At 44.3% G+C, this 24,183-nt stretch overlaps 1 protein-coding gene across 1 annotated transcript; it reads left to right on the plus strand.

Annotated features, from left to right (window-relative positions):
- The first annotated feature begins 1,811 nt into the window (after positions 1-1,811).
- TMEM42 (transmembrane protein 42) lies at positions 1,812-14,378 on the plus strand. Its single transcript, XM_090048893.1, has 3 exons — positions 1,812-2,011; positions 8,338-8,484; positions 10,693-14,378. The coding sequence occupies exons 1-3, from the start codon at positions 1,856-1,858 to the stop codon at positions 10,834-10,836; spliced, it is 447 nt and encodes a 148-aa protein (XP_089905019.1). The 5' UTR covers positions 1,812-1,855; the 3' UTR covers positions 10,837-14,378.
- Positions 14,379-24,183: the final 9,805 nt, after the last annotated feature.

A 24,183-nucleotide genomic window follows, 5' to 3' on the forward strand; every position in this document is an offset into this window, starting at 1 on the left:
GAGAGATCCAGACACAGCAGACCTGAGAGAGGTTACTGCTGGGGAGTCCTGAACATCCCACAGCCCTTTTTGCTGTGCTGGGTCTAGCGCTACGTTCCTTCTCACAGGTACTCTGATCCCAGAAGCTGTTCAGCCTGAACCATGAGTAACATATGAGAAAAGCGGAGTGTGATAGACAGTTTCAAGGTGTTGAGATGAATAGGTAGGGACCTATTCAAATCAAGCTGGCAGACAGATAATTGCACTGGCCAACAGCAGTTCCAGCTCCTGTTCTCCCAGGCCTATTGCAGCCAAGGGTGGGGGGGGCTTCCTCAGTGCTGATGGGCTGAAAGAGCTGTCCTTTTGTGCAGCAGTGCTCCTGGTTGCTGATTTGTGATTGGGGGGGAGGGGGCTGCATGAAGGGCAGCCCTTGGCCAATCAGCAGCAGCTGTCTGCCATCTCGGCTGCTCCCCTTGGTCATGCAGTTGCTGCTGGCTTTTAGTATGTTTTTTGTTTCTGGTAATTCTGTGGAAAACTGGAAACCACTGTTTTCTGCAGGTTCCACAAAATCGTGACATTGCAATTTGAGTAAGTCGCTATACATAAGCCAGTGATCACACCGGATGCTAAGTGACCCTAGGAAAGAACAGTGATCACAGATCATGACTCAAGTTTCCTGGCTCCCTACTGAATTGGCCAAGAGCTCTTTATCTCAGAGGAATGGGTGAGAATTCAGAAATTGGAACCTGAAATGTCTAGAGCTTTTCCACACATGGGCACAGGAGTGAGAGTCTGGAACTGCCCTCACCCGTGAGGGTTGGTTTGGACTATCATGTATAGTTTGTACTTTGGAGCCTTTTGGCTAAGACCAAGACCAAGGGGATGGCAAGGTACAGCATCTGAACTCAAAAGTATCCCAGTCTGGGCCTTGGAGGTAGGATACTGAATTTGGGCAGCATCTGAAGCCCCAGACTGAGGGGCCTGGAAGGGAGGTGACTGGTAGTTGAGCCATACAGACTTGATGGAGCTCTGCTGGGTTGAATTGTGCAGCTTGAGTATTGGGCTTTGCCTAGTTGCATTGGACCTGGTTTGGCAGGGGTAGGGATTCTAGGGGCCCTGAGTCCTCACCACCTAGCATGAATGCTGTGTGCACCTGGGGGCCGGGGGGGCATGGTGATGGTAGGTGTGGAGTTCCCACAGGCAGCTGCAATGCTGTCAGCAGCAGGGATCTGTGGCAGCCAGCACCAAACATGGGCTGCCTGCAGATGCCACCAGCCATGTAGGCCACCTTTTCATAGGGGGCACCTCTATACACCCCTTATGCATTACCAGTGCCACCTAGTACTGAGTAGATGCATCTACACTGCCATTAATGTGCTGTAGTTACAGTGCATTACGTTTAGTACTTGCATAACCAAGTACTAAATCAATGCGGAGTAAGTGGTGCTACTGCACAGTAGTGCTGGCGCACAGTTTTTTTTACTGATACCAACTGTGTGCAGTAGCCTAACACTACTGCGCAGTAGCGTACTAGCACGGGTTTTGCCCCGCAGGCTATTGCACAGTGTTATTTAAGTACCACCCTCGCCTCTCCCATCAGGCATCAGCTCTGGCTCTGTCCCCTTTACAGGGGCAGCAGCCCATGCCCGCCTGTCACTGTCTAGGGCTCAGTGCCTCTTCCCCCCCCGCGCCCAACTGCCCGCTTTGAGCCCGCTGGGGGTGGGGATTGCTGAGGGACTAGGCGAGGCAGGGCAGGAAGCCCTTTCAGCCAATCACTGGGTGGCTGCAGCTCCCCGCCTCCCTCCCACTTCTATCACGTGACCCGAGCCCCTTCGGATCAGGAAGAGCCGCCGGCTGCAGCCCCGGCGGCGCTGCTATGTGGGGCGCGGGGCCCTCGTGCGCGGCGGCGGCCGGCCTCCTGGGGGCGCTGGCCGCCTGCTCTGCCAAGCTGGCTCTGGGCGCCGAGTACCTGCGGGAGGTCTGCGTGGCGGCCGCCCAGGGGGGCGAGGCGGCCGCTGGCCCCTGCGCCTGGGTAAGAGGCACCTGCTACCCGGCGGAGCCTCCCGCCCCGCTCGCACGCTGAGAAGTAGCCGCTCCCCTGCAGTCGCATCCCCTCCTCGGGGCTGGGCTGAGGCTGGCGCCTGCCCCGACCCTGATGCAGCGCTGCCAAGGCCTTGCGGGCCCGCGTCAGTCCAACCCCTTGCTTAAAGCAGCGCAGTCCCCACTTAAGTACGTCCACCCCTGCCCACAGCAGCTCTAGCCAGTGGCTTCTTGCACGAAAACGGTGGTTTAGTCCTGGGCCGTGTTTGCCTACTGCCGTACAGGGAGCGGGGAGAACGGAGAGCCCCCAAGATTGTTTCCAGCAGTGGGAAAGAAACACGGGGTCTCTGCATTAAATCATTTGCAGGTCTTCCAGGCTTGGCCCCAGAGACAGGGGCAGATCAGCAGCTTGTGGCCTAAATTGCTAGAGAGCAATTGTGGCTTTGTGTTGGTGATGTTGGGTCCCTTTTCGAGGTGTCTGAAGATGTGGAAGCAGCAGTTGCTTTCTACCACAGAGCTCTCACTTGTGGAGGGGAGTGATAAATCTAGTGAGAAGGGTGGGTTATCAAAGGCAGTCTTCACTGTTTGGTGACTTTTTGTGCCAGCATGCTGCTCTATTTAATTCTGTTAGGCAGGTTTCCTAGACATAGAATTTATGTCAGGGTAAAGCTCCTGAGTATGCTACATTTATGCGTTAAGATAACGGGTTTCCTTCATGCATCCATTCTGAACCTACTAAATGAGAATGCTCTTCAGCCACCACAGGTGCTTTTCTGGTGTTGAGCGTCTTTAATGAGAGAATGTAAATTGTGGTGGTGTTTCTTTGCCGAGCCTTCTCAGGCCTGCCCTTTTCCTTTAGTAGTTCAGTGTCCAGAGATTAATGCCAAGGCCATTCTGGCTTGTGCTTTACTATAAGTCAGCAATTTATACTGCAGCTTTCTTACAGTTACCAGGAGACTGACTAATGCGTAAAAGTAGCTGTCAGTATACAGACAAATAATAGCTTCAAAATATTCTAGTGACATTTTCGTAAAATCGTACAAGAGGAAAGCTAGCATGACCTGGGAAACCACTGCAACCAAATGTTTTGTAACTTTGCAACATTCTCCCTGGAAAAGATGGATGTTGCTGCAGTTTTGTATTACCAAGAAACAATTGTTCTTATTCCTCTCTCTTGCTAACAATTTCCTCCTTTTAGTTCTGTTGTACCTCCTTTCAGTCATTACAAGAAAAGCTAGATTCAGCTCTTGATTTCCATCATGTCTCCTCTCCTCAGATGTTTTAAATGTCTTTGTAGAGATCTCTACTGCTTTTGAACTTAATTGCTTTTTTTTAGCCACAAGAATGCTTAAAATACATAGTGTAGGTAGTATCAGATATTTAGATAGATAAACATATACCAAAAGGTGTATTTGTGCTTTAAACAAATGTTAAGACTGTAGGTATAACCAGTAACTAAAAATCATTTTTGAGAAGGGTTACCACCAACAAGTCATCAAACATGAGTCTGAAGTTGGTGGTTTATTCCCAGTTCCCTATTCCTTTTGCAAAGCTAATCTAGACCCAGTAAAGCTTGTTATTAATGAATTATACATCCTAAAGAGAGAATTAGCTATTAGCTATGCATATGTACTAATTAATATGTAAAATAATATCCCACATCAAGTACAGAGCCCTAAAAGATCAGATTAGGATGGAATTATGGGGCAAAATACTTCTTGGGCTACCCCAAACTTCCTGTTGATGCCACTAGGGGGACTGTCCCAAAGAACCCTGACCACAGTCCTGCCCGGCCCAAAGCATAGTTTGGCTGTGCCAGGCTGCCAAGTAACAGCCCCCATGCCCACTATGCTAAGTATAATGGCTTGAATAAGGAACTGGCTTTGAGACTGGGGTTATGGCTAGAAATTCTGGTTGGGCCACCCATCAAAATACCTCTGCGCCACCACTGTACATAGCACAGTTTCTGACCAGTGCCGCACAGAGGGGGAGGATCACCTCCCTGCACCTGCTTGAGTGGTGCTTTGGGCCAGGCAAGTGTCTGCTCAGCTATGTGGAGGAGAGTCTCCCGGTGGCATACAGACGCGTTCTGGGGTGGGCCAGGAAGGATTTGTAGCTATAATCCTAGCCCAAAAAGTTTTGTCAATATTTTTCCTGAAATTTTCCCTTTATTTTTTTAATTAACTAGTCAATTGTTGCTAATTTGAAGTAGTGATGACAAACTATCTAGTTTGTATCTCTTTAAAAAATTAGTTGTTTCTTCCAGCTGCCTTTTTTTCATGTCTATCTTGAATGCGAGTTACTATCCTTTTTTAGTCATAACGGTAATTTTAAGCAAACACGCAAGTGTTCCTGTGAGTGACTGAAATTTTGCAAGAATACTATTTTTGTTCTAAGATGTTTCCGTATCCTGGTGGCTGTGTTAAACCTGCACAATCTCACTCAGAGAGCATCTCCATAGCAGCCATAGGCAGATGTAGCAGTTTTAGTGAGTTGAAGTGCTCTGTATTTAAGAGCTACAGAATGTGAAATTAAATGGTGAAATATCAACCATCATTCTCAGGACCAGGAAAGTGGTAGCTAGATAAAAAAATAGATTACTTCTTCCCAAGGGGTCATGGTTTGCATTTTACCTGAGATAAGAGTGATACACATCTTTTTCCTCCTCTTTTTTTCTCTTGTATCAGGAGGGTGATTTCATTTTTTGTAAGCATGTAATCAAATGTGTTCTAGCTCTTGAAAAGCCAGTTTTAAGAGCAGCCATTGAGTTATTAGGCTGTCCTTCACACAGTCCTTAGGAGGAAGATTATGTTTTCATTCTTTCGTTTGAAAACAGTTACAGTTCTTGTAAGAAAATTAAGCTTACAGCCACATAGGTGTACATAGCTTTTTAGAAATGTCTCCTCTGTATAAGACAATCAGGACTCATAATAGAGAATATAACTTTTATTAGACCAACAAAAATTTTGCAAAAAAAATCTTTATTTACAAAAAAAGAATCTTTAATTTCCTGTTTGCCTTTTCCTCTAGACCAGCACAGCTACAACCTGGATCCTCTGTCCAAGCAGCATTCTGCAAAGAGTTGTTTCTGTGAACATGCATACTCTGAGCACAGGTTGCTTGATTTCACTGCCAGTGGGAATAAGTGGGTTCCGCGTTAGAGAAGGGTTAGCAAGGCACGCTGCACAAAAAGGATCCATTTGAGATGGAGATTCCCTTAAAAGATTAACTTTGAGGCCACAAGAGGCCATTATGAGCATCTCTTGATAATAAAAAGTGTCTTTTGTGGCAGGCACATTCTTTGGTTGGTTTTTAACACAATATGTTGAAGTAGTTAAGATGTGGAGGAGTTTTTTTTTTTTAATTTCTGTATTCTCAGATTGCCCCGTCCATCAGCAGCATTATTGCACATGGCTGCCTCTCCTCTTAGATTCTCCAGGCAGACTTTTGCTCCCTGAGGAGCTTCTCAGCCAGTTTGTGAACAAATAGTTGTCCTTGACAAACAAAGCAAGCAAAACACAACCCTGTTGTCCTGCTCAGGCCCTAGCACAGTAGTCTGGCCTCTGTGCAGCCAGCGATTCAGCCCGCTGCTTGCTTCTGGCTCTGTCTGGACTGTTCCCTCACAGTTTGTTGCCCTGTTGCTCTTCTCTCTGGCATTTTTAACTCTCAATAAGCCACTCTCTTATCAGCAGCCTCCCCGTGGCTGCATCTGTTCAGTAAAGCTGGCTGCCCTTTTTAGGGGGATGGGCCACCCTGTTATAACTATAGAAATAAAGAGTTTGTTTGGAAAGTAGGCTGATTCAAAGGGCAAAGAGCAAGGCTCTGGAGCAAAGCAAAGCAAATTCCACACCACAGCTCTGCCTTATTATGGCCACCCCATCTCTCATTGACCCTCAAGACACAGCCCCACACTCTCTAAAAGGTGAGTGGGGTCCAAGTACAGGTATCCACTCAAGATAATTAGTAAGCGTGGGGAGGGTGAGAGGCTCACCCCAGGAATGGTGTGGGTTTTCAGGAGAGCTCAGCATAGGCCTGACTCCATCCGGTTGTGGGATCTTAGGAAAAACTACTTCACAACTAGGGTGTCCAGACTGTGGAATAAGCTCCCTCCAGAGGTGGTGCAATCACCGACCCTGGAAATCTCGAGGAGGAGACTAGACAGTCACCTTGCGGGGGTCATCTGACCCCCAGTTATCTTTCCTGCATGGTGCAGCGGGCTGGACCTGATGATCTTCCAAGGTCCCTTCCAGCCTTACAATCTATGAATCCTCTTCACTGGAAGTTAAGTACAGCCCAGGCAAACATTTGTCTGAAACAGTTTAGGCAGGGATGGTTTTGCTTAAAACAGGAGATTGGACCACCTGACCTTTTGATGGTCCCTTTCAGCCCTATTTTTCTATGATCCTATGAATTAGTCTGCCATTGAAGTCAAGGGAGTTTTACCCTAAATTTCAGAGAGAACAGAGTTAGAGCCAATACTGACTGCTTTTGAACATCTCATCATGAGTGCCTTTAGGGTCAACTTGAATTGAGCCCATTGGAGCAGAGTCCTAACAGTGAAGAGCCAATAGTGATGACCAGTATACGATTATCATGGTAACTCAGACCTCCAAGCTTCAGCATCACCATCAAGCTGTAATTGAAACAGATCTGTAAATCCAGCAAGCAAGTCCTGTAGAATTATTCTACGGACGTTCTCGAATAGTTCTGCTGCGTGATCTGTCATCTTTAATCTTGTTCTCAACATATTTGGGTTTCAGAAAATTATGTTCGCTCCCCAGCTCCTGCTAAACAATCTCTCTTGACTGTTAATAAAGAGTAGTTAATCCCCATACAAGAGGCAACACCTTTCAGGTGTGCTTGTTCAAGGGTTCTTACATTAATGACCACTTCAAGATCGATCCATTTTAGGTGTTCAGTGGCATCCAGGATAAATTGCATACCATGAAGGCATAGCCATTAATTTAACATGTAGACAAAGCCGTGGCTTTTCAGCTGCCAACATGTATGTACTCAAGGGATGTTTGCTGGGCTTTTGGAGCTGCAGTTTCCTCCCTGATCTGCCTATATACCTACATCAAGTACATAACATCTGGTGATTAATGCAGTGACACCTCAGGGACAATTTAAATGGTGGAGGAATGTTTAAGTTTACAAACATAGGACAGGGTTCTTAAGCAAAACTGCACCCCCTTTCCAAACAGAGGTCCCAGGCTTATTACCAGAAGTGCAGAAGGCAAAGGTCTATACTGGACAGAGCTCCTTGCAGGATCAAGCCTATGTTTTAGTTCTAATACAGTCAAAACTTAAGCCTCTGTTTTTGTCCATCAGGAGATTTGTCTCAAAGCTGCTATTTTTTTAATCCACAGTTTCAGTGGCCAGATTGAATTTAGATATTTGTTTTCTAGGATAAAGCACTCTTTGAACGTGTGCTATTCCCTCAGCATGCAAAACAATTTACAGTAACACTTAACTCCTCAAACATTAGCTGGTAGAGGAAGCATGATTTGGCTCTGCCGTAATGGCCCGTTGTGAACACTGTTAGAGTAGTTGTTAGGAGGCTTATTAGGAGCAGTGATTTGATCCTGAATTCATTTTGGTCCAAATTCCATGTCATGCTGCGGACAGATTCTGGACCAAATTTAGCTCTTGCTTAAACAAAATTAACTCAAGGATTCAGTGCTGTTATTCAGGTCTTATGCTCAGGCTGAATTTGGCCCATTATGTATGGCTGGAAAGAAGTGACTTACATGTATTGGACCCTGAATCTGAGATCTTCCTAGATCCTGTCCTGTTCCTTCCCGTCAAATCCCATACCCCACCCCTTTCTTGTCAGTATATGTTTTTCATATGCTGTGGGGCCTAGTTTTACACAAAACATGAGCTTCTCCTTCATGGTCATGAAAATTTCCAAGGCATTCAGTGAAGAAAAGGAATTCTGGGTGGCCAGCACCATGTAGGATCAGGCCTTCACCAAGGAATTCTTTGTTCAGGAAAGGGTGGTAGAGAAAAGAACCATAGTTCTGTTTACTCAACTTCCCCTGTTATCTGTTTTCTTTCCTTAGTGATAAGGGAAGGAGGAGGAATGGGTATGTGTGGTACATCTTCAGTTTAAAATGTCTTAATTCTCCTTTTTTGGAGTCACCGACTTTAGCCTGTTAGTAACAAAACAAAAGTTGAGATCTCACCAAATAGCGTTTGTAATTTGGGTCCAGATAATTTCACAGATTGTACTAATTTCACTTTCCACGAGATGTTTCTGAGGTAGTTGGGAAAGTGAATTTGAGCCAAAATATGTATGTTTCTCCTGTTTTGCAGTTACACGTGCTGCTCCAAATAGGATGTGTTGGCCTGGTACTTGCCTGCAATGCAGTCATGTGGACTTTCTTTGCAAAAGCCCTCCGGTATTCCTCTTCCTCAGCTACTGCCACTGTGACAACAACAGCTTCCAACTTCCTCTCTTCTGTGAGTAGAGCTGATTTAATGTTTTCATGCCATAAGGATGAGTTGCTAATGACATATGGTAAGATAATGCCATTCTGGATAAACCTATGTCCATCTAGTTCATTTTCCTGTCTCCAGCAATGTCTGGCACCACTTAGGCCAGAGGGAGATAAAAGATCCGTTCACTAGGTAGATACAAGATAATCACATTACATATCAGCTCATTGGCCTCTTTCCTGACAGAGTTTGTAGAATTTGTCTTACTAATTCATTTAGCAGAGGGAATTATTCATCCCATCCACAGCACTATCAAGTTCAATAACTTCAGGGTTTGTCATTATCTTCCATGTGCCTGCAGTAAGATGTGTGGACCTCTGAGATAGAACCAGGACACTCTGTCCTGCATCTATTGAAAAACTTACTTTTTAACAAGCCCAGAGCTAAAACCATCCCCAGTTTTGGTTTTAGAGTTATTGCCCATGGGCATGAGGAGAATACTACACTTCTGAGTTTCCTTTCCTTCTGATAACTCCTAAACTGAAACATTTATCTCATTTCCCTATTTTAAGTAACCCTTGCCCAATTTTTAGCACAGATCCAAGTACTCGGTATCTTTCTGCTGACTTCAGTGGACTTCAGGTTAGCCTCCCTTGGTTCCAAAAGATATAGACAAACTAAAAATTATTCAGACAAAAGAACAACAAAAATTAGGGTCTGTGGGAATTGATCTACAAGAAGGGTGTGAAACAACTGAATACAGGTTGCTGGGCAAAGTGATGGTCAGTAGCGAAAGGGAATAGACGGTCTACTAATATCATATGGCATAAATACTGGGAAGGAATCCTGGCCCCTTTGAAATCAATGGGAATTTTGCCATTGATTTTAGTGAGGTAACGATTTTATTCTCAAAGGGGAGATGAATTTGGGAACTATAAACCAGAGTCATGGGATGAAAGTATGAATGAGATGAAGTTAAGATGAAATTAAGACTGATTATGAAAATAAATAGTTCTATATTAAACTATGGCATAGTCTGTCCAGGTAGTCCCATCACTTAGAGCCTTTACAGCTAGGTTGGACAAAACAACAGGGACCAATCCTCTACCAACAGGAATAGGAACTGCATGATCTTGTACAGTGGCACTCAGTCCTGGCCAGCTCAGGAGCAACATGAAGTCAGTGTTAAGCAAAGAGCCACAGCAATATATATTCCCTTAGATGAATTGTGCTGCCTGCTGCAATTCAGAAGGAGAAAAATGACAGTGCAGTGGGTAACATTTGCAGGATCCAACAAGGAGAAAATGTTGTAAAGGTGGTGAACTGTTTACTGATCACAGAAAGGTACCTGGTTTACACAGCCTAAATAAACAAACTTGGATAACACTTTCTGCAAAGAGCCAATGCTGATAAATTGAAGAGCGTCTTGTGTCTTGGGAGCTGCAATCTAAACCAAGGATATATCAAACATCCAGTCTGCAGAGCTGTTGCATCTGGCCTGACAGCTACCAGTGGGCTGGGAAATTTGAGGTATTGCTAGCAGAGAGCATGATCTCCTGCTGAATCCATAGCTGTGGGGCCCCAGTGAACATAGCTATCAATTGCAGGGATTGAACAAGGGCTGTGCGACACAGCTCTCGTTCATCCTGCAGTCACTTGGCCCACTGCTGCATAGCCAGTTGCTACTTGCACCAGTTCTGCTGCTGGCAAGCAGCCACCTGGCCCTCAGCTGCTTGCTCCACTTGCTGCTGCAATGCCTACTAGCACAGTCACTCCTGCCAAGGGAGCCACCACCAGACCTGGCCCTTGAGGAGCCTGCAGTCCAGATCTGGCCTGAGGCACAAAATGATTTCGACACTCCTGGTCTAAGTATTTCTGCTCCTATGGGTCTTTTCTGATTTTAACTACTGTACCACTGATTAGCAGCAGGCATTTGGAGTAGTTTTATCAGGCAGGTGTTATACTAGGCATCACTGCTGCCACACTCACAGAAGTTCAGTTAGCTGATATCTCGCTCGGCGCAATTCTGTTGTCTTCTGAGACAGAGAGAGGCCTACTACTACTAGGCATCATGGGATTGCTCTTCCAGGAGCGTGATTCAGCATGCTATCATAGACTTAAAACTAGCAATGCCCGTTTAGACTAGCTACAAACTGCCACCAAGTTGTTGTCCTGCAGACTGTCTTGTTACAGCTGTCACCTGTGAACATCTTTCTCATTCTTTTTGTGTAGGCCTTCCTTGGCAAGCTGCTTTTTGGAGAGACCCACACACTCTTGTGGTGGACAGGGATCACCATGACACTCTGTGGACTTCTGCTGCTGCACACAGCTCCATCTCAATCAGAACAAATACAGTCTGAAAAGAAGGACAAATAGACATTAGCAGGGCATGGTGTTAGGTGAGGTAACACATAAGGAATAGTCTCATGACAAAATCAGCCTCCAGGCTTCTTTCTTGTAAGTGAATGTCTGACTTGCAAATTGAGTGATTCTCCAACTTAGGTTACATTATCTGTTAATAGCCAAAGGACTGACAGCAGGAGTGGATTACAGCATTTACACTTTGCAGTGAAGTATATGGGTATACTGACCTGTGAGGTGCCTGGCATACTTCTGCATTCTGGGTAAATAATAATGTTCTGCACCATTGGCAAGTGAATGTGGACTCAAATGGACACTGTTTTCTCCAAGCCAAATAATGAAGCAATTACTGTTGCATCTTAAATAAGGCAAAGCTGTGATACTGCCTTTCAGACTTACTGAGCTAAATTCTTCTTCTGTTTATGCCCAGGTAACTTCTCTGAAGCGTGACCGTACTTTAAAAGGCCATTTTGCTAAGACACTGTGGAGATGCAAAAGAATCATTGAATTCCCCTGGTGAATTCTTTTCTCTTCCAGGGTGGAGTTGTTCCCCTACTCCTAAAAGTTCCAGACAGTGCTTGCTCCATTGCTTGCTTTGGGCAAAAATTCCACCGCTGCCCATGGGGAATTAGTCTACATAATGTATCTGACCAAAACTATGTAAGTCTGGCCCCTAACATTGAACCTAAGCACTACTTTCCTTGATTGCATTCTGAGAGGCCTTATTCATCCTATACACCTCTTACAAGTTCCTCTCCTTTTAAGGGAAAATGTATGGGCTGTTGTAATGTGTCTGGCCTTTCATCCTTGATCAGCCAAATTAATTCTTTCCTAGTAAATACATTGCATTAGATACCAGATCAGTTTGCTTGTTTAATTCTCTTGATATGTCAGTACCAGTTTAGGTACAGTGTTACATTACGGACCATGACGGCTTTCTTCCTGTGACCACAGAACTGTTCTATTTTTGGATAAAAAAATTAGGTGCAACATTGATGTCCAGGTACATTTTCTGAGGTTTGACACTGCTTTCACTTAGGTTTATAGAGGAGTCATCAAAGAATTTTGAAAAAAAAAGGCAAGGGAAAGAAATGGAGAACTGTGGAATCCTAAGTATTTCAGTAAATGTTTTTGTCCTGAAATGGGCAGAGCTTAACTACTGGTAAATTTATGGTCTGTCCTTTCTACAGGTAAGAGAGGTAGTGTTCAGCGTCTGACCCAAATCCATTGGAAAGACTTTGTTGAATGGATGTTAAATTGACACTACATTTAACCTTTGGAAGATGCTCTGGGCAAAAATTCTCTTACTTACAAGTAAATGTAAACTCTGAATTCTATAGCTACTTTAAATTTTCACCAGTATTTCTGACAGGTTGCTTCATCGCTTTAGTTGTAAACAGATTCATAGACTCTGAGGGCCAGAAGGGACCACTGTGGTCATCGAGTCTGATCTTTTGGATGAAGTCTGTAACATTTTTCCCTGAAGCTGGATTAAAGCAGGTCCTTTAGAAAGATTTTTTATCTCATCTTGAAGACCCCAAGCAACGATGACCCCAATCTCCATGGTAAACTGTTCCATTCCAATGTTCCCTCACAGCCTGGGGAAATGGCATCTTATTATAGCATTCTTTTTGTTCCTTTGTTTTAAAAAAAGCCTTCTTACCATCTTTTGTGTCAAGGAAAAGGTGGCCATTGTTATTTCATCTATTACTTTGTTTTTTTCTTATTACTTACTTAGATTTTTTTTAAATGTGTAGCATTTACTACATTTAACTCTTTAGCATCCCCCTCTCCCTTTCTTTCAGTACATTTTTTTTCTGTTCCATTGCTACTTTACATATCCTTTTAAGCAGGATGGATTTTTGAGCAATATAACTGTTTTTGTATGTGTAAAATCATGATATTTGGGGAGATTCAAGAGGATGTCCTTGAAAAATTTCCAGTTTTCTTTAATGCTTTCACTTTAAATTTAATGTCTGCAGTTAGTTATGCTGACAGTTGCTTTGAGCTTTAGGACATTAGCCCTTTTAAAATTCAGAGTATAGATATCACTTCATGGTGCCATTTTGTGTTTGCACTAAGAAAATGTAACCACATCATAATCACTGCTACCTAGGCAACTGCTAATTTCTAGGTCAGTGAATAACTCTTCCTTGTCAGAATGAAGTCCAGAGTGTATAGGTTCCATGTACATACATTACTACTGTAGAAAGTGTAATTATAAAGATGTGGATTATTTTTTCCCTTTGTATTTTACTAAGGTATATTTAACAATAATCCTGATTGAGATAAACAATCATTTTAAATTATATAAAGACTTGCACTTCTGTTCTGGCTATTTCATCATTTTATAATGGAAATGATCATTTTAAGTTATATAAAGATTTGCATTTCTGTTCTGACTATTACATCATTTTTTATTGGGTTCCCCAATTCATAGCACCTTCTTTTAATTATGTCAGATGAGCCATGTTTTTAACATACTGCACATTTATAAAATATGAGAGGTCTTACTCTCAGTAACTGTGATGCTCAGGGGTTCCTTATCTGATTTGCTAGAGCTGCAACTTATCACATCAAATCTAAAAAGTATATTCTGCTCACCTTGAAAAGCCCTTCTGAAAAGGATTTTCTCAATGATTTTGGTTGATGTCAGCAAATTCAGAAAATCAGATCTTACCCAGGGCCAATATACATCAGCCCTGGTCAGTATATACCCCAGCTTCTTATTATTGATGACTGCTCGGTGTCTGGTGAGTTTAAAGATGACCTACCTAGAAAGTAAAGGCAAATTTAGGCTGCTTTTCTTTCTAACTTATAAAGTGGTCCTGAAAAGATTTCCTTTAATGAAAGCATTTGGGGTGTGGATTTTTTTCCCCCCCATGCTTGTTTTTCCTGTTAGAAATATAGGTTTTATATAGATTCTTTTGGTTAGGGCAGAAGCATTCTGATGCATAAGATACATTTACATTGTATCCAGCACATGAAATTAGCCTTTGCAGAGTTTGTGTCTGCGACAGCTTGGCATTTTCCAGTGGCTGAGAGAGTTTATTTATGAGCTATCTCAGATACCTCTACATGGCACTGCATTGTGCAGTGTGGAGTTACCCTTAAATACATAGGAAATAGAAATTTACCTGGCTGACTGAGTAGGGAATTAAAAAAAAAAATTCTGACTGCTAAAATTGTATTGAATAGCCAAGTTCAGTCAGCAGTATAATATTGTTTCAAAAAATCAATTAGCATACAGGGATGTGTTAACAGGAGTGTATCATACAAGTCACAGGAAGTGATTTTTTCACTGCACCAGTAAGGACTCATCTGGAGCACTTAAAGACAGATGTGCAGAAAATGAAAGGAATCCAGAGTAGAGCAAAAAAAAAGTATTAGAGGTGTAGAAAATTACATAAAAGGAAAAGTTGGAAAAAATTTATTTGGTCTCAAGTTAGAAAAGTGAGTAGGGGGATTTAAAATAGTCTTCAAATACAAAAAGTGTTGCTTTGTAAAGGATGGTGATAAACTATTTTCTGTGTTCACAGAGGGCAGGACAAAAAGTAATGAGCTTAAATTACAATAAAGAAATGTAAGTAGATACTACTGTATTTACTTAAATACTACCAGGTTCAAGATGTGGTGTTTTCCCTATTTAACATGGAGAGGAAAGGCCTTCAGCTTGGAATTGAGTACAAGGGAACAGGAGGGACAGGCAGCTGCTGCAGCCCCAGGCAAAGTGAGGGTCTTAGTCTGCCAGGGAGAAGGCCGGGGGGTACATGATGCAGGACAGATGTCAGGGTGCAAGTTGCCTGCCCTTTTCCACCACCTGTCCCCCTCTGCCTCTATACCGCAAGCCCCCCTACTGTCTGTCCCACAACCTGCTCTACCACATACCCCCCACTACCTCCTCAACCACCTCTTCCCCAACTACCCCCCCCGCTGCCTACTCCCTTTTTGCCCCTCACAACCTGTCCCCCCCACTGCCTGCAGTAGTGGTGGAGGATGAATTGAAGACAATGCTCCGATAATTTGATTCTATATATGGTCAGTTATAATAAATTTATGCATTTCCATGTATAGAATTGAATTATTGGGGTATCATCTTAAATTCAGGGTTGTCTTAGATTAAGGCAACCTTTCTAAGCATGGGGGGTTAAGCATTGGAAGAATTCCCTAGAGAGGTTGTGGAATCTCTGCTGATGGAAGATTTTAAATGCAGGTTGGAAAACATTCTTCTGGCTAGGGATGTAGATATTTTAAAAAATTGTTTAACCTCCTCCAAGTATATTGGTCAAAGGGTTAACCAATAGCTTATACCTAGTTTAGTGACCTCTACCAGGAACAGTCCCAGCCCTAGCTTCTTATATCTTCACCATGTTCCTGGTGCTGTGTGGGTCCCAGGTTGCCAGTAGGGAGCCATGGGCAGAAGGCAGTGAGTATGGCTGAGCCACTGGGAGCACTGCCCAGCTGTGGAGCTGCTGCTTCCCCTTGCCCCCTGGGTGGGAGCTGGGGCTGCAGACCTCTCCTGTGCCTGGATCCAGCTGCCACAGGGAGGGAGGAAAGGAGGTGCCAGGCCCTGCACAGGGGTCACGTGGGCCACAGCAGCGATGCTCCCAGCCACGCAGTGGGTCTGCACAGGGCCCAGGCAGGGCAATGGGCTCCCTGCACCTCCTGCTGTGCTTGTGCTGCCACAGCCTGGACCTGGAAGACTTCTCTGCCGCTGAGGTGAACCCTGGGGCAGCTTTCACCACACAAGAGGCAAGTGGCAAACACTCAGACCCAGCACTGCCTGCTTCAGCTGCCATGGCATTGAGCCAGCCATGCACTCAGCCCTGCCTCAAAGCTGGGCCAGGCCCTATGTATCCCCAGCACCATGGGTGGGAAGGAGAAGGATGCAGTGCACCTGACAGAAGCCACCCCACTAAGACTGAATTCCCCCTTCCCCTAGGGTGAGCTGGGGGGTGGGGGCAGCAGCACAGAGAAGCCTTCCAGGTTTGGGCGGCAGCAGCACAAACAGGGCAGGAGGTACAGGGAGCTTGTCACTATGCCTGAGCCCCCCCCCCACTGTAGAGGGGCTGGGTAGATCCATTGTGTGGCCAGGTATCTTGTTGCTGCAGCAGAAAGACCTCCCCCTCCCCAACTGCTGTGGGGAGCCCAGCACCCAGGGTTCAAATTACACTCCAACTCTTGAAGAGTCTGCAGTGGTGGCAACCAGAAGGAGCCACCACCGCAGCTGCCTGAGCTACTTATAAAGGCACACCAGGGGCTCTTGTCTCTTATGAGGCTGCTCTCACCTCTTATGGGGGGCTCTTGTCTCTTACAGGGGGGCTCAGCCTGTAATTCAAACCCTGCTGGCACCTTCCTCCCATCCCATGGTGGCAAGATCCAGGCACTGGAGAGATCCACAGCTTTGGCTCCGACCCCAGCCCCTGCCCTTGGGGGTGAGGGGAGGCCATGGCTACATACCCCTTAGTTGCTTAGCTGTGCCCACCATTCCCAGCTGCTCCCTGCCAGCAGCCTGGGGCCCATACAGCAGCAGGAGCACAGTGAAGACATAAGGGGCTATGCTGTTCCTGCTAGAGGTCATTAGATAGTAAGCAGTAAACAGTATTAATATAATCATTGTTTACCCATTTACATCTCTACTTCTGGGATGATTTAGACGGGAATGTTCCTGCCTTGTGCAGGTGATTGAATTAAATGGTCTCCTGCTCTATGTTTCTGTAATACTTAGTGTGTCTACCCGAGATGTTTACCGTGCATTAGCCTAATAACACTGAGCAGTAGTACGTCACAGCACAAACAGTGCTACTAGCCTACTGCACAGTGTTACTAGGCTAATGCACAGTAAGCATGACGAAGTAACCGTGCACTGGCGTTACTGTGCAGTAACTCTAGGTACTGCGCATTAGTTAGTACTTTATTAAGGAAGTACTAAACTAAATGCACAGTATCTAAGGTGCATTAATGAATGTGTAGACCTGCCTTCTTTTCTAAACATATTTTATTCAAACATGGTGGGAAACAGGAATTGCCAGACTACACCAGTGCTTGGGGTCCATCTAATCCAGAACCTGTGTCCAGTAGTGACTACTCATAGCTGTTTCAATTGGGCTTGTAAGAACCCTGCAATAGGCAGAGGTAAAAATGTACAGATGGAAGAAGTATCTGGTTGTGAAGGCTTCGATGCTTCTACTCATTCAGCAAAAGCCTGAAAAGTTCCCAAGCTACATTTTTGTGTTTTATTATTAAAAAGAAGTTTTATGTAGAAGCCTGAGATTTATTTTATCATAAAGTGGTAAAAAAGGACACAAGCTTAGTTTATTTCCCTTTTGTGTCTCACCTTTAAGACACTGTTCCCAGAGTCTGAGGTTGCCAGAGGCACCATCTGACCCCATAGCACAACTAAGGCAGGGTGATAGGAAAACATCCTGGGCACCAAGTTGGGAGGGGGAGGCAGAAAAAAATGGCTGCTGCTGGCAGTTGTACGATTGCAATTGCGGCAGCAACCAGAAGTTGCCGCTGCCCCTGTGTCCTTGGTGCCTGGTTGATACGCTGCATTCATATAGCTGGCAGGAGTTTCCTCTGATTTATGTCTAGCATTGCTTTTTGTTTCCTTTGGCTTAAAGTATGCTTTTATTGAATAAAAAACAGAATGTTCTGACATATCCTGCTAGTTGTATGTTGACGTCCATGTTCTGTCTGTACATGTAGTCACTGGTCTAGATTGTTGAGGAACCACACTGAGTTACACTAGCTGAAGACAGCTCAAACTCTTTAATTTACAACTAGTGTTAAAAAACTGGTGTGGAAAGAGTGAAGGATTCATGTTACCCATGAATCCGTACCCAAGAAAGGTCTTTTGTTTTGTCGGATTTCACAATTTTTGCACCTACCGCGCAAAACTCACAGTTAGACAGAATGTTCAAGAACGTGCTTTAGACAGATTACAGGGAGCTTTGGGGGAGATCGAGTGGAGTATGGTAGTCTCCCAAGTGGTAGTGAAGACTTGTCTACATGGTGATCTTACCAAGCTCCATAGTGGCATCTGTAAGTATACGGTTCTGTTCTAGGCTTTCCTTTTCCTTTCTGCTTTCCTGCTTCCTGCATCCATGCAGCTAATTAATAGTCACTCAGCAGTACTAGTTAGCCTATCCAAAGTCCTGTATGAATGTGGCTACACTGCTGGAAGATTCTCAGGTATCTCATGAGTGTGGCTGGTTCATATGCCTAGAGTCAAAATAATTGCCAAATTTGGGGTCAAGAAGGGAATTTCCCTTGGGTCAGATCAGCACGGAATCTTTCAGAGGGGAGGGGATAACTGCCTTTGTCTGTAGTGTTGGAGCACTGCTTATTTTCTGAGAGTCTCCAGGCATATTCCTTGCCTTTGCAGAGGCCCCAAAAATTAATGACACACTTGATCCTTTCTGCTCTCTTCCTCTGGCACGTTGTAGTTTCTGAGGTCTTCCTTTGTATTAAAGGTCCCAGTTTGTTACAGGCTAGTGGAGTGTGCAGAGGTGGTGGATATTCTTGGGGACTTCTTTTAACTTAATATCTCTTATGTGCTTGTTTGCAGTCAGAGGGGACTAGATTTGACCCAGGTGCTCCTTTTCAGTCCCGTGTTGCAGCGTTACTGGAAGGAGTTTAAATTTCAGGTCTGTTCCCCTCTGTTACAAGCCTGAAATATTTCTAAAGAAAATTCTGGCCAATCTACTTATTGTCATTCTACTGATGTTTCGTTTTACCTTCATCTTCCTTGCAAATACAGTAAAGTTCACTTTTGTATTCTGTTTATGTGAAAAATACTTTGTCTGTGCTAGAGTTTTTTTTCCCCTTAGATTTACCATCATTTCTAATTATGAATAAGCTCCACCAATATGTTGCCCTCATTTTAAAGACTGAACGGGGTATGTGATTTAAACAGCAGAAGTAGCTGAAGTATTGCCTATATTAAGGTTTCCAATTTTGCTCGTGTTGGAGGAAATGTACCTGTGCTAAAGGAAATTTTTTTTGACTATTTTCCCTATAGCACAAGCAGTCCTTGGAGTATTATATCCAAAATAAATATCTGTTAATTCACTGTCAGGACTCAAGGCAAATTAAATATATATACAATCAAACCTTAAATCACCATTCCACAGAACTAGTTAAGAAAACAGTATGCAAAGCCCAATGAAATTTGTGTGTTGACATTGCCAATGAGATGTTCAGCAGTGGGGAAACAATATATACAACCACTTTGTTTGGCAACAGCTCATGTCTAGCTGGTATCATTCATATAATTTTTTTTATCATGTTTGACTTGTTTCTGAAGAAAGTGGTAGTGAGAGCCCTTTGGTCAAGACATCAAGGATATTATGGAGAGTTTGGTTTATATTCAAATATTGTTCTTTTAGAAAATCCCATTCATTCCTTTAAGACACTCCAATTGCAGTTTACTGAAGAAACCACAAGGATGACAAATATAGAAGTATTTCATGTTTAAAAAATCTGAGATAGAAAACATACAGTAGGAACAAATGGAACGTAGGCTGATCAACGGAGGGTCAATGTAACATGTCTTCTTTAAAATACTTAGCAGTGAACTGGAAAAGGGAGTGAACAGTGATGTGGCAAAATAGGGAAATTTATTTAGGTTAGTCGAGACTACAGGCTGTTTTTAGGAACTTCAGAAGATCCAAACAGGTAGATACTGGACAATAGAACAATCAATGGCATTTCATGCAGGTAAGTGAAAAAGTGATGATTGTTGAAAAAAATCCAAATCCATGTATGTTGGTGATAGGTTTCAATTTAACTGTGGCCACTCAGGAAAAAGATCTGGGTCATGGGAGAGAAGTTAGTGAAGCTATGTGCATAACATCACACAAATCCTATGTATAAAGTTTTATCAGTATATGTATTGTAATATTTTTACCAAAATAGATAAGTATAACTGTATCCACACTTGGACTTTTTATAGGTATAACTAAATATGTATATGATGCCTTGTACAGATAAAATTCTTTCCCTTCCATCTTGGATTTGGTACACCAATATAAAGCATTTTTATACCACTGTACAGGCAGTCCTCGGACTTTCAACAGAATTGGTTCCCGAAAACCGCATCAAGTCAAAATGTTGTAACTTGGAACCAATTTTCCCATAGGAAATGTTATAAATGGGGTATTAGTTCCTGAACCGAGGCCCAATACCTTGTTTTCACCAAAAATAACCCAGAATTTTGTACTCAATCAATTATAGATGAGTAATTGTTGCAGGACACTACCGTGCCCTGCTCCTAGGGGGTTGTAAACTTAAGGGGGGAGGTGTGTCGCAGTGCACTGAAGTGCCTGCTCCTAGAGAAGGACAGGTGTTGGTTGCTGGGGCAACCACAAGGGTCAGCTGACCTGGAGGGGGCAGAGCCTGGCTTATATAAACAGCCTAAGCTGAGGCCAAGCAGGCAGTTCCCCTCTGGCAGTCACGGAAGATAGAGCTCTGCAGGAGCAGGCCTGAACACCTTATGGGTGAGGATGCCAGGCAGAGGAGCCCCTGGCAGGGAAATGAGGATTAGTCAGAGGGCTTAGGGTTTACGTTTTAGCCAGGAGGCTTGAGTTTGAGTTGGGGCCGATTGGCTGATGGTTTTGTTTGTTGTTATACTGAAGGACCAGGTGAGGCTGTAGGGGTTGGAGGAGGCCTCATGGGAGCTCCCCAGTAGCGTGGGAGTTCCTGGCGCCGGAGAGGGTGTCATGTTTTGGGGGAGTGTATAGACCCCGGCCCCAGTGGGGCTGTGCGGGTGAGCAACCCAAGAAGGCGGGTCTGGGGGCCAGGCACGGCTGTGGCCACCTGAGCCTCGGTGGGGGTTGTAGACCCGAGGAGGGGGTGCACTGACCTGAGCCCTGAGAAGGGGCACAGTGCATTGGGGGCCAGGCACGGCTACGGCCACCTGAGCCCCAATTGTGAGAAGCTCCAGGGAGGGCGCACACAGGCCCCAGTGCGGGTGGGACTTGCACGAGCAAGGCCCCCCAGAGGGGGCGCATGAGAATAGAAGCCCCAGAGGGGGCGTGCAGGAATAAGAGCCCCAGGGAGGGTGACTGTATCCGTATAGAGAGAAGAGCCCCAGGGAGGGCGACCGCATAGAGGAGTGCACAGGGAGAAGCCCCAGAGAGGGCGAGAGTACTGAGAGGAGCCCCAGAGAGGGTGAGGGCGCAGAGAAGGGCCCTGGTGGGGGCTGACAGGAGAAGACTAGCCCGGAGGGTGTCCGCGAGGGTGCGGGCTATAGCAACTGACTCAACAACGTCTGGTACATCTGAGAGGCTTGGGGCATGGTATAAGGGGTGGTAGGAGCCACGCATAGCCCATAAGGCTGGGTGCACCAAAATCTATCTATACAGAACAGGGGCCAGGATAAATAAGAGCACTGTGTCCAAGGGGACAAATAAAGGCAGCCTCCCTTATAATACTTTAATCATCAAAGATGTGGCGGGCAAGAACGAGGGTGCTTGATCGCCAACTTGGCACGGTAGGGGGCGCCAGGAGAGATCACGGCCACTCCTGGGTCCCCGCCCTGTGACAGTAATATAGCTACATTAATGTATTTATATTGTAAATAGCAATCATATTGATTGGGAAGGACTTATTTGAGGTGACTTTGCTGAACTTTTTGACGGGCTCTTGGTTAGACTTTTTGAAGGGTTCTTGGCTGAAGTCTTCTCAGGAGTCTTGGCTGCAGGTTTTTGTGGAGTTTTGTCTGCTTTCTTGAAGAAAGTGTCTGTCTCCATCGGCCATCCTGCTACTGAAGTAATGGCCCACTTCACTCACCTGCCATGTCTTGATGGAAAAATATAAGAGTTGTTACTAAGGTTGGAGGCTACCCATTACTCATTACGGCTCCCCCTGCTTGTTAGAACACCACCAGGGATGTGGGGCTGGGGTTATAAGGTGCCCCAACCCACCTTTCACTGGGGAGGTAACTGGCTTGGCATTTCCTGGGGGCTCCCATGCCACTAGGAGCCCCACCAGGCCATCCTTCCCCAGCAGGGTGCAGTTTTATATCTTACCCAGGACAAGGGGTCACCTCCACCCCATAGCCCCTGACCTTACCTCCTGATATTCCCAGAGCAGCCTCTCAGCGTGATGTTACCTCCTTCCTTCCTACAGCAGACTGCACCCCAGCTTATATCACTTAGCCAAAAATGGTTGCCCTAATCAGGCACCTGGCTGCTAGTTGTTTTCTGCCTTTGAAGTGGCGGGCACCAAAGGTGCACTGCCACAGTGTCCAAGGAAGTTTGGACAGATATTCTTCAAGGAGCTGGGTGATGCAGCAAACTTGTTCGGTGGCATGGCATCATGTTGGATGAAGTGCTATGAAGTCGAAACTGACATCAGAAAGTTGAAACGGTGTCAGTTTGTAAATGTTGTAAGTGCAAAACATTGTAAGTCAAAGACTGCCTGCAGTAGCATCTACACTATGAGAGAGTTGGAGGTTGTACAGCATTTAGGTATCCTCATATACATGAAGTTGTGTAAATATCTAGTGTAGAAAATGCCTGGTTACTTTCTGAAAGAAAGGAGAATAATAATGATATTCTTTGATGGTATTAACTGTCTGCCCAAGTGCTGTTTTCAATTTTGGTCATCTCCTTTCAAAGAGTTTATCAAAGAAGTACTACAGGGAAAAAACTTCTCATTAAAGAAAGGATGAACTTGTAGCTAAAGGCATTAGTCTGGGATTCCAAAGATCTGAGTTTAGACTGGCTCTGCCACATGCAACATTGAGAACATAACTTCACTTCTCTGTACTCTTTAGGGGAAATAGAGTGTCTCCTGCTATTTACCTTACCTATTTAGTATGTAATTTTTTTTGGATCAAATGCTAACCCTATGGTGCCCCAATCTTGGGCATCCTATAACCAGTTCCTGATAATGATAAAATACTGAGTGAATTTAGTGGATGCAGGCAGTAGTCCAGAGCTGCACTGGGACCTCCAATCCATATCCTTCAGAATATAGTCCTGTGAAAGTCTGACTCAAGTCAATGGCAAAAATCCCTTGACTTCAGTGAAACTAGTCCATGATTGATATCTCCTTCCATGATTTCTTAAGCTAAGTGATTGTAAGGAAATAACTTAAGCTTGGAAAAGAATGCAACTCCCAATCTGGGAAGCAGACCGTGTTAACTCCAGCTGCTGCTACTGTTGTTACAAGCATTTTTAAGATACCTATCATTATAGTATCTAGATGTTACTACTAATAATTAAAATATATCCCAGGGATCTGCTAGTGGATGGGACCAGTTCTCCTCAGTTCTTCTTTCCTCATACTTTGAAAGCACTACTAAGTAGGCAAGCAATTTACTTAAAAGGAATTGGATTCTATCATCTACTTACTCCTGATCCCACAGAGATATACATATTTGCTTCACTTCAAGCACATAAGTAATCCAGATTACTTAATTGAGACTGTTCACAATCTTAAAGCCAAACATATACATAAGTCTTTTCAGTATTAGTTGGTGATTTGTTGATGGCTCTGTTCCAGTACTGTTGTTAAAGCAGTGGTTCTCAGTCTTTTTAGACACAAGGCACTCCTCATTAAACTCAAGGAATCCCTCATTAAACTCAAAGCACCCTTTGGAAAATGCCACCTCTTAGTTTTAATTCATTTTTAATTACATAAAAATAATAAAGACCACAGCAAGTCAGATTGTTCTTAAATCTATTTGAAATCTCTGGGTTTGTCTCATGGATCATGTTTGAACACCTGACAGTACTAACATTGCTAAGCATGCTTCAAAGGATCCCAAGGCACCCCAAGGCGCCATCATATCCTGATTGAGAATCATCATATTACAGGAATATCTGGCAGAAGAGATGGAGCTTACAATAAATCTGAAGTGTGTGAGATATGGTCTTCTTCCAATCTGTGGCAATAATACATTTTTAAGCTGAGAAGCTTCTACTATTGGTTATCTTACCCCATGCTTCTATAAAATGCAGCTGCTATGGAGAAGAGAGGTGGTCTTGATCTTCCATCAAAGGCTTGGAAAATTATTACTAGAACATTAAAGTGTACTGCAGTTTGGATTGCAGCCAAAATCCACTGTAGTCCCTGGAAAACCATGGGCCATCAGTGAGCTTTTGACCCAGCTGTTAGATTTGTGCCTTTGCAGGTTTATTCCCCACTTAGGAGTGGTTGCTGCATGCTGAGCTAGCTAGTAGTTTTCTGGGTCAGGTTACAATGGAGCAAATTGTAGTATCCAGTTCTGACATGAGAAAAGCATTGTGTAGGCAATTACAGTGTAAGATTAGATCATCGTATGGCTCAGACCAGTTATGTGACATTGATCTACAATAGCAATTATAGTTAGCTTTTATAAAACTATTTCCT

The sequence above is a fragment of the Crocodylus siamensis genome, chromosome 5 (genome assembly GCF_052110815.1).
Source record: "Crocodylus siamensis isolate JL-2025a chromosome 5, ASM5211081v1, whole genome shotgun sequence".
Lineage (NCBI taxonomy): Eukaryota > Metazoa > Chordata > Crocodylia > Crocodylidae > Crocodylus > Crocodylus siamensis.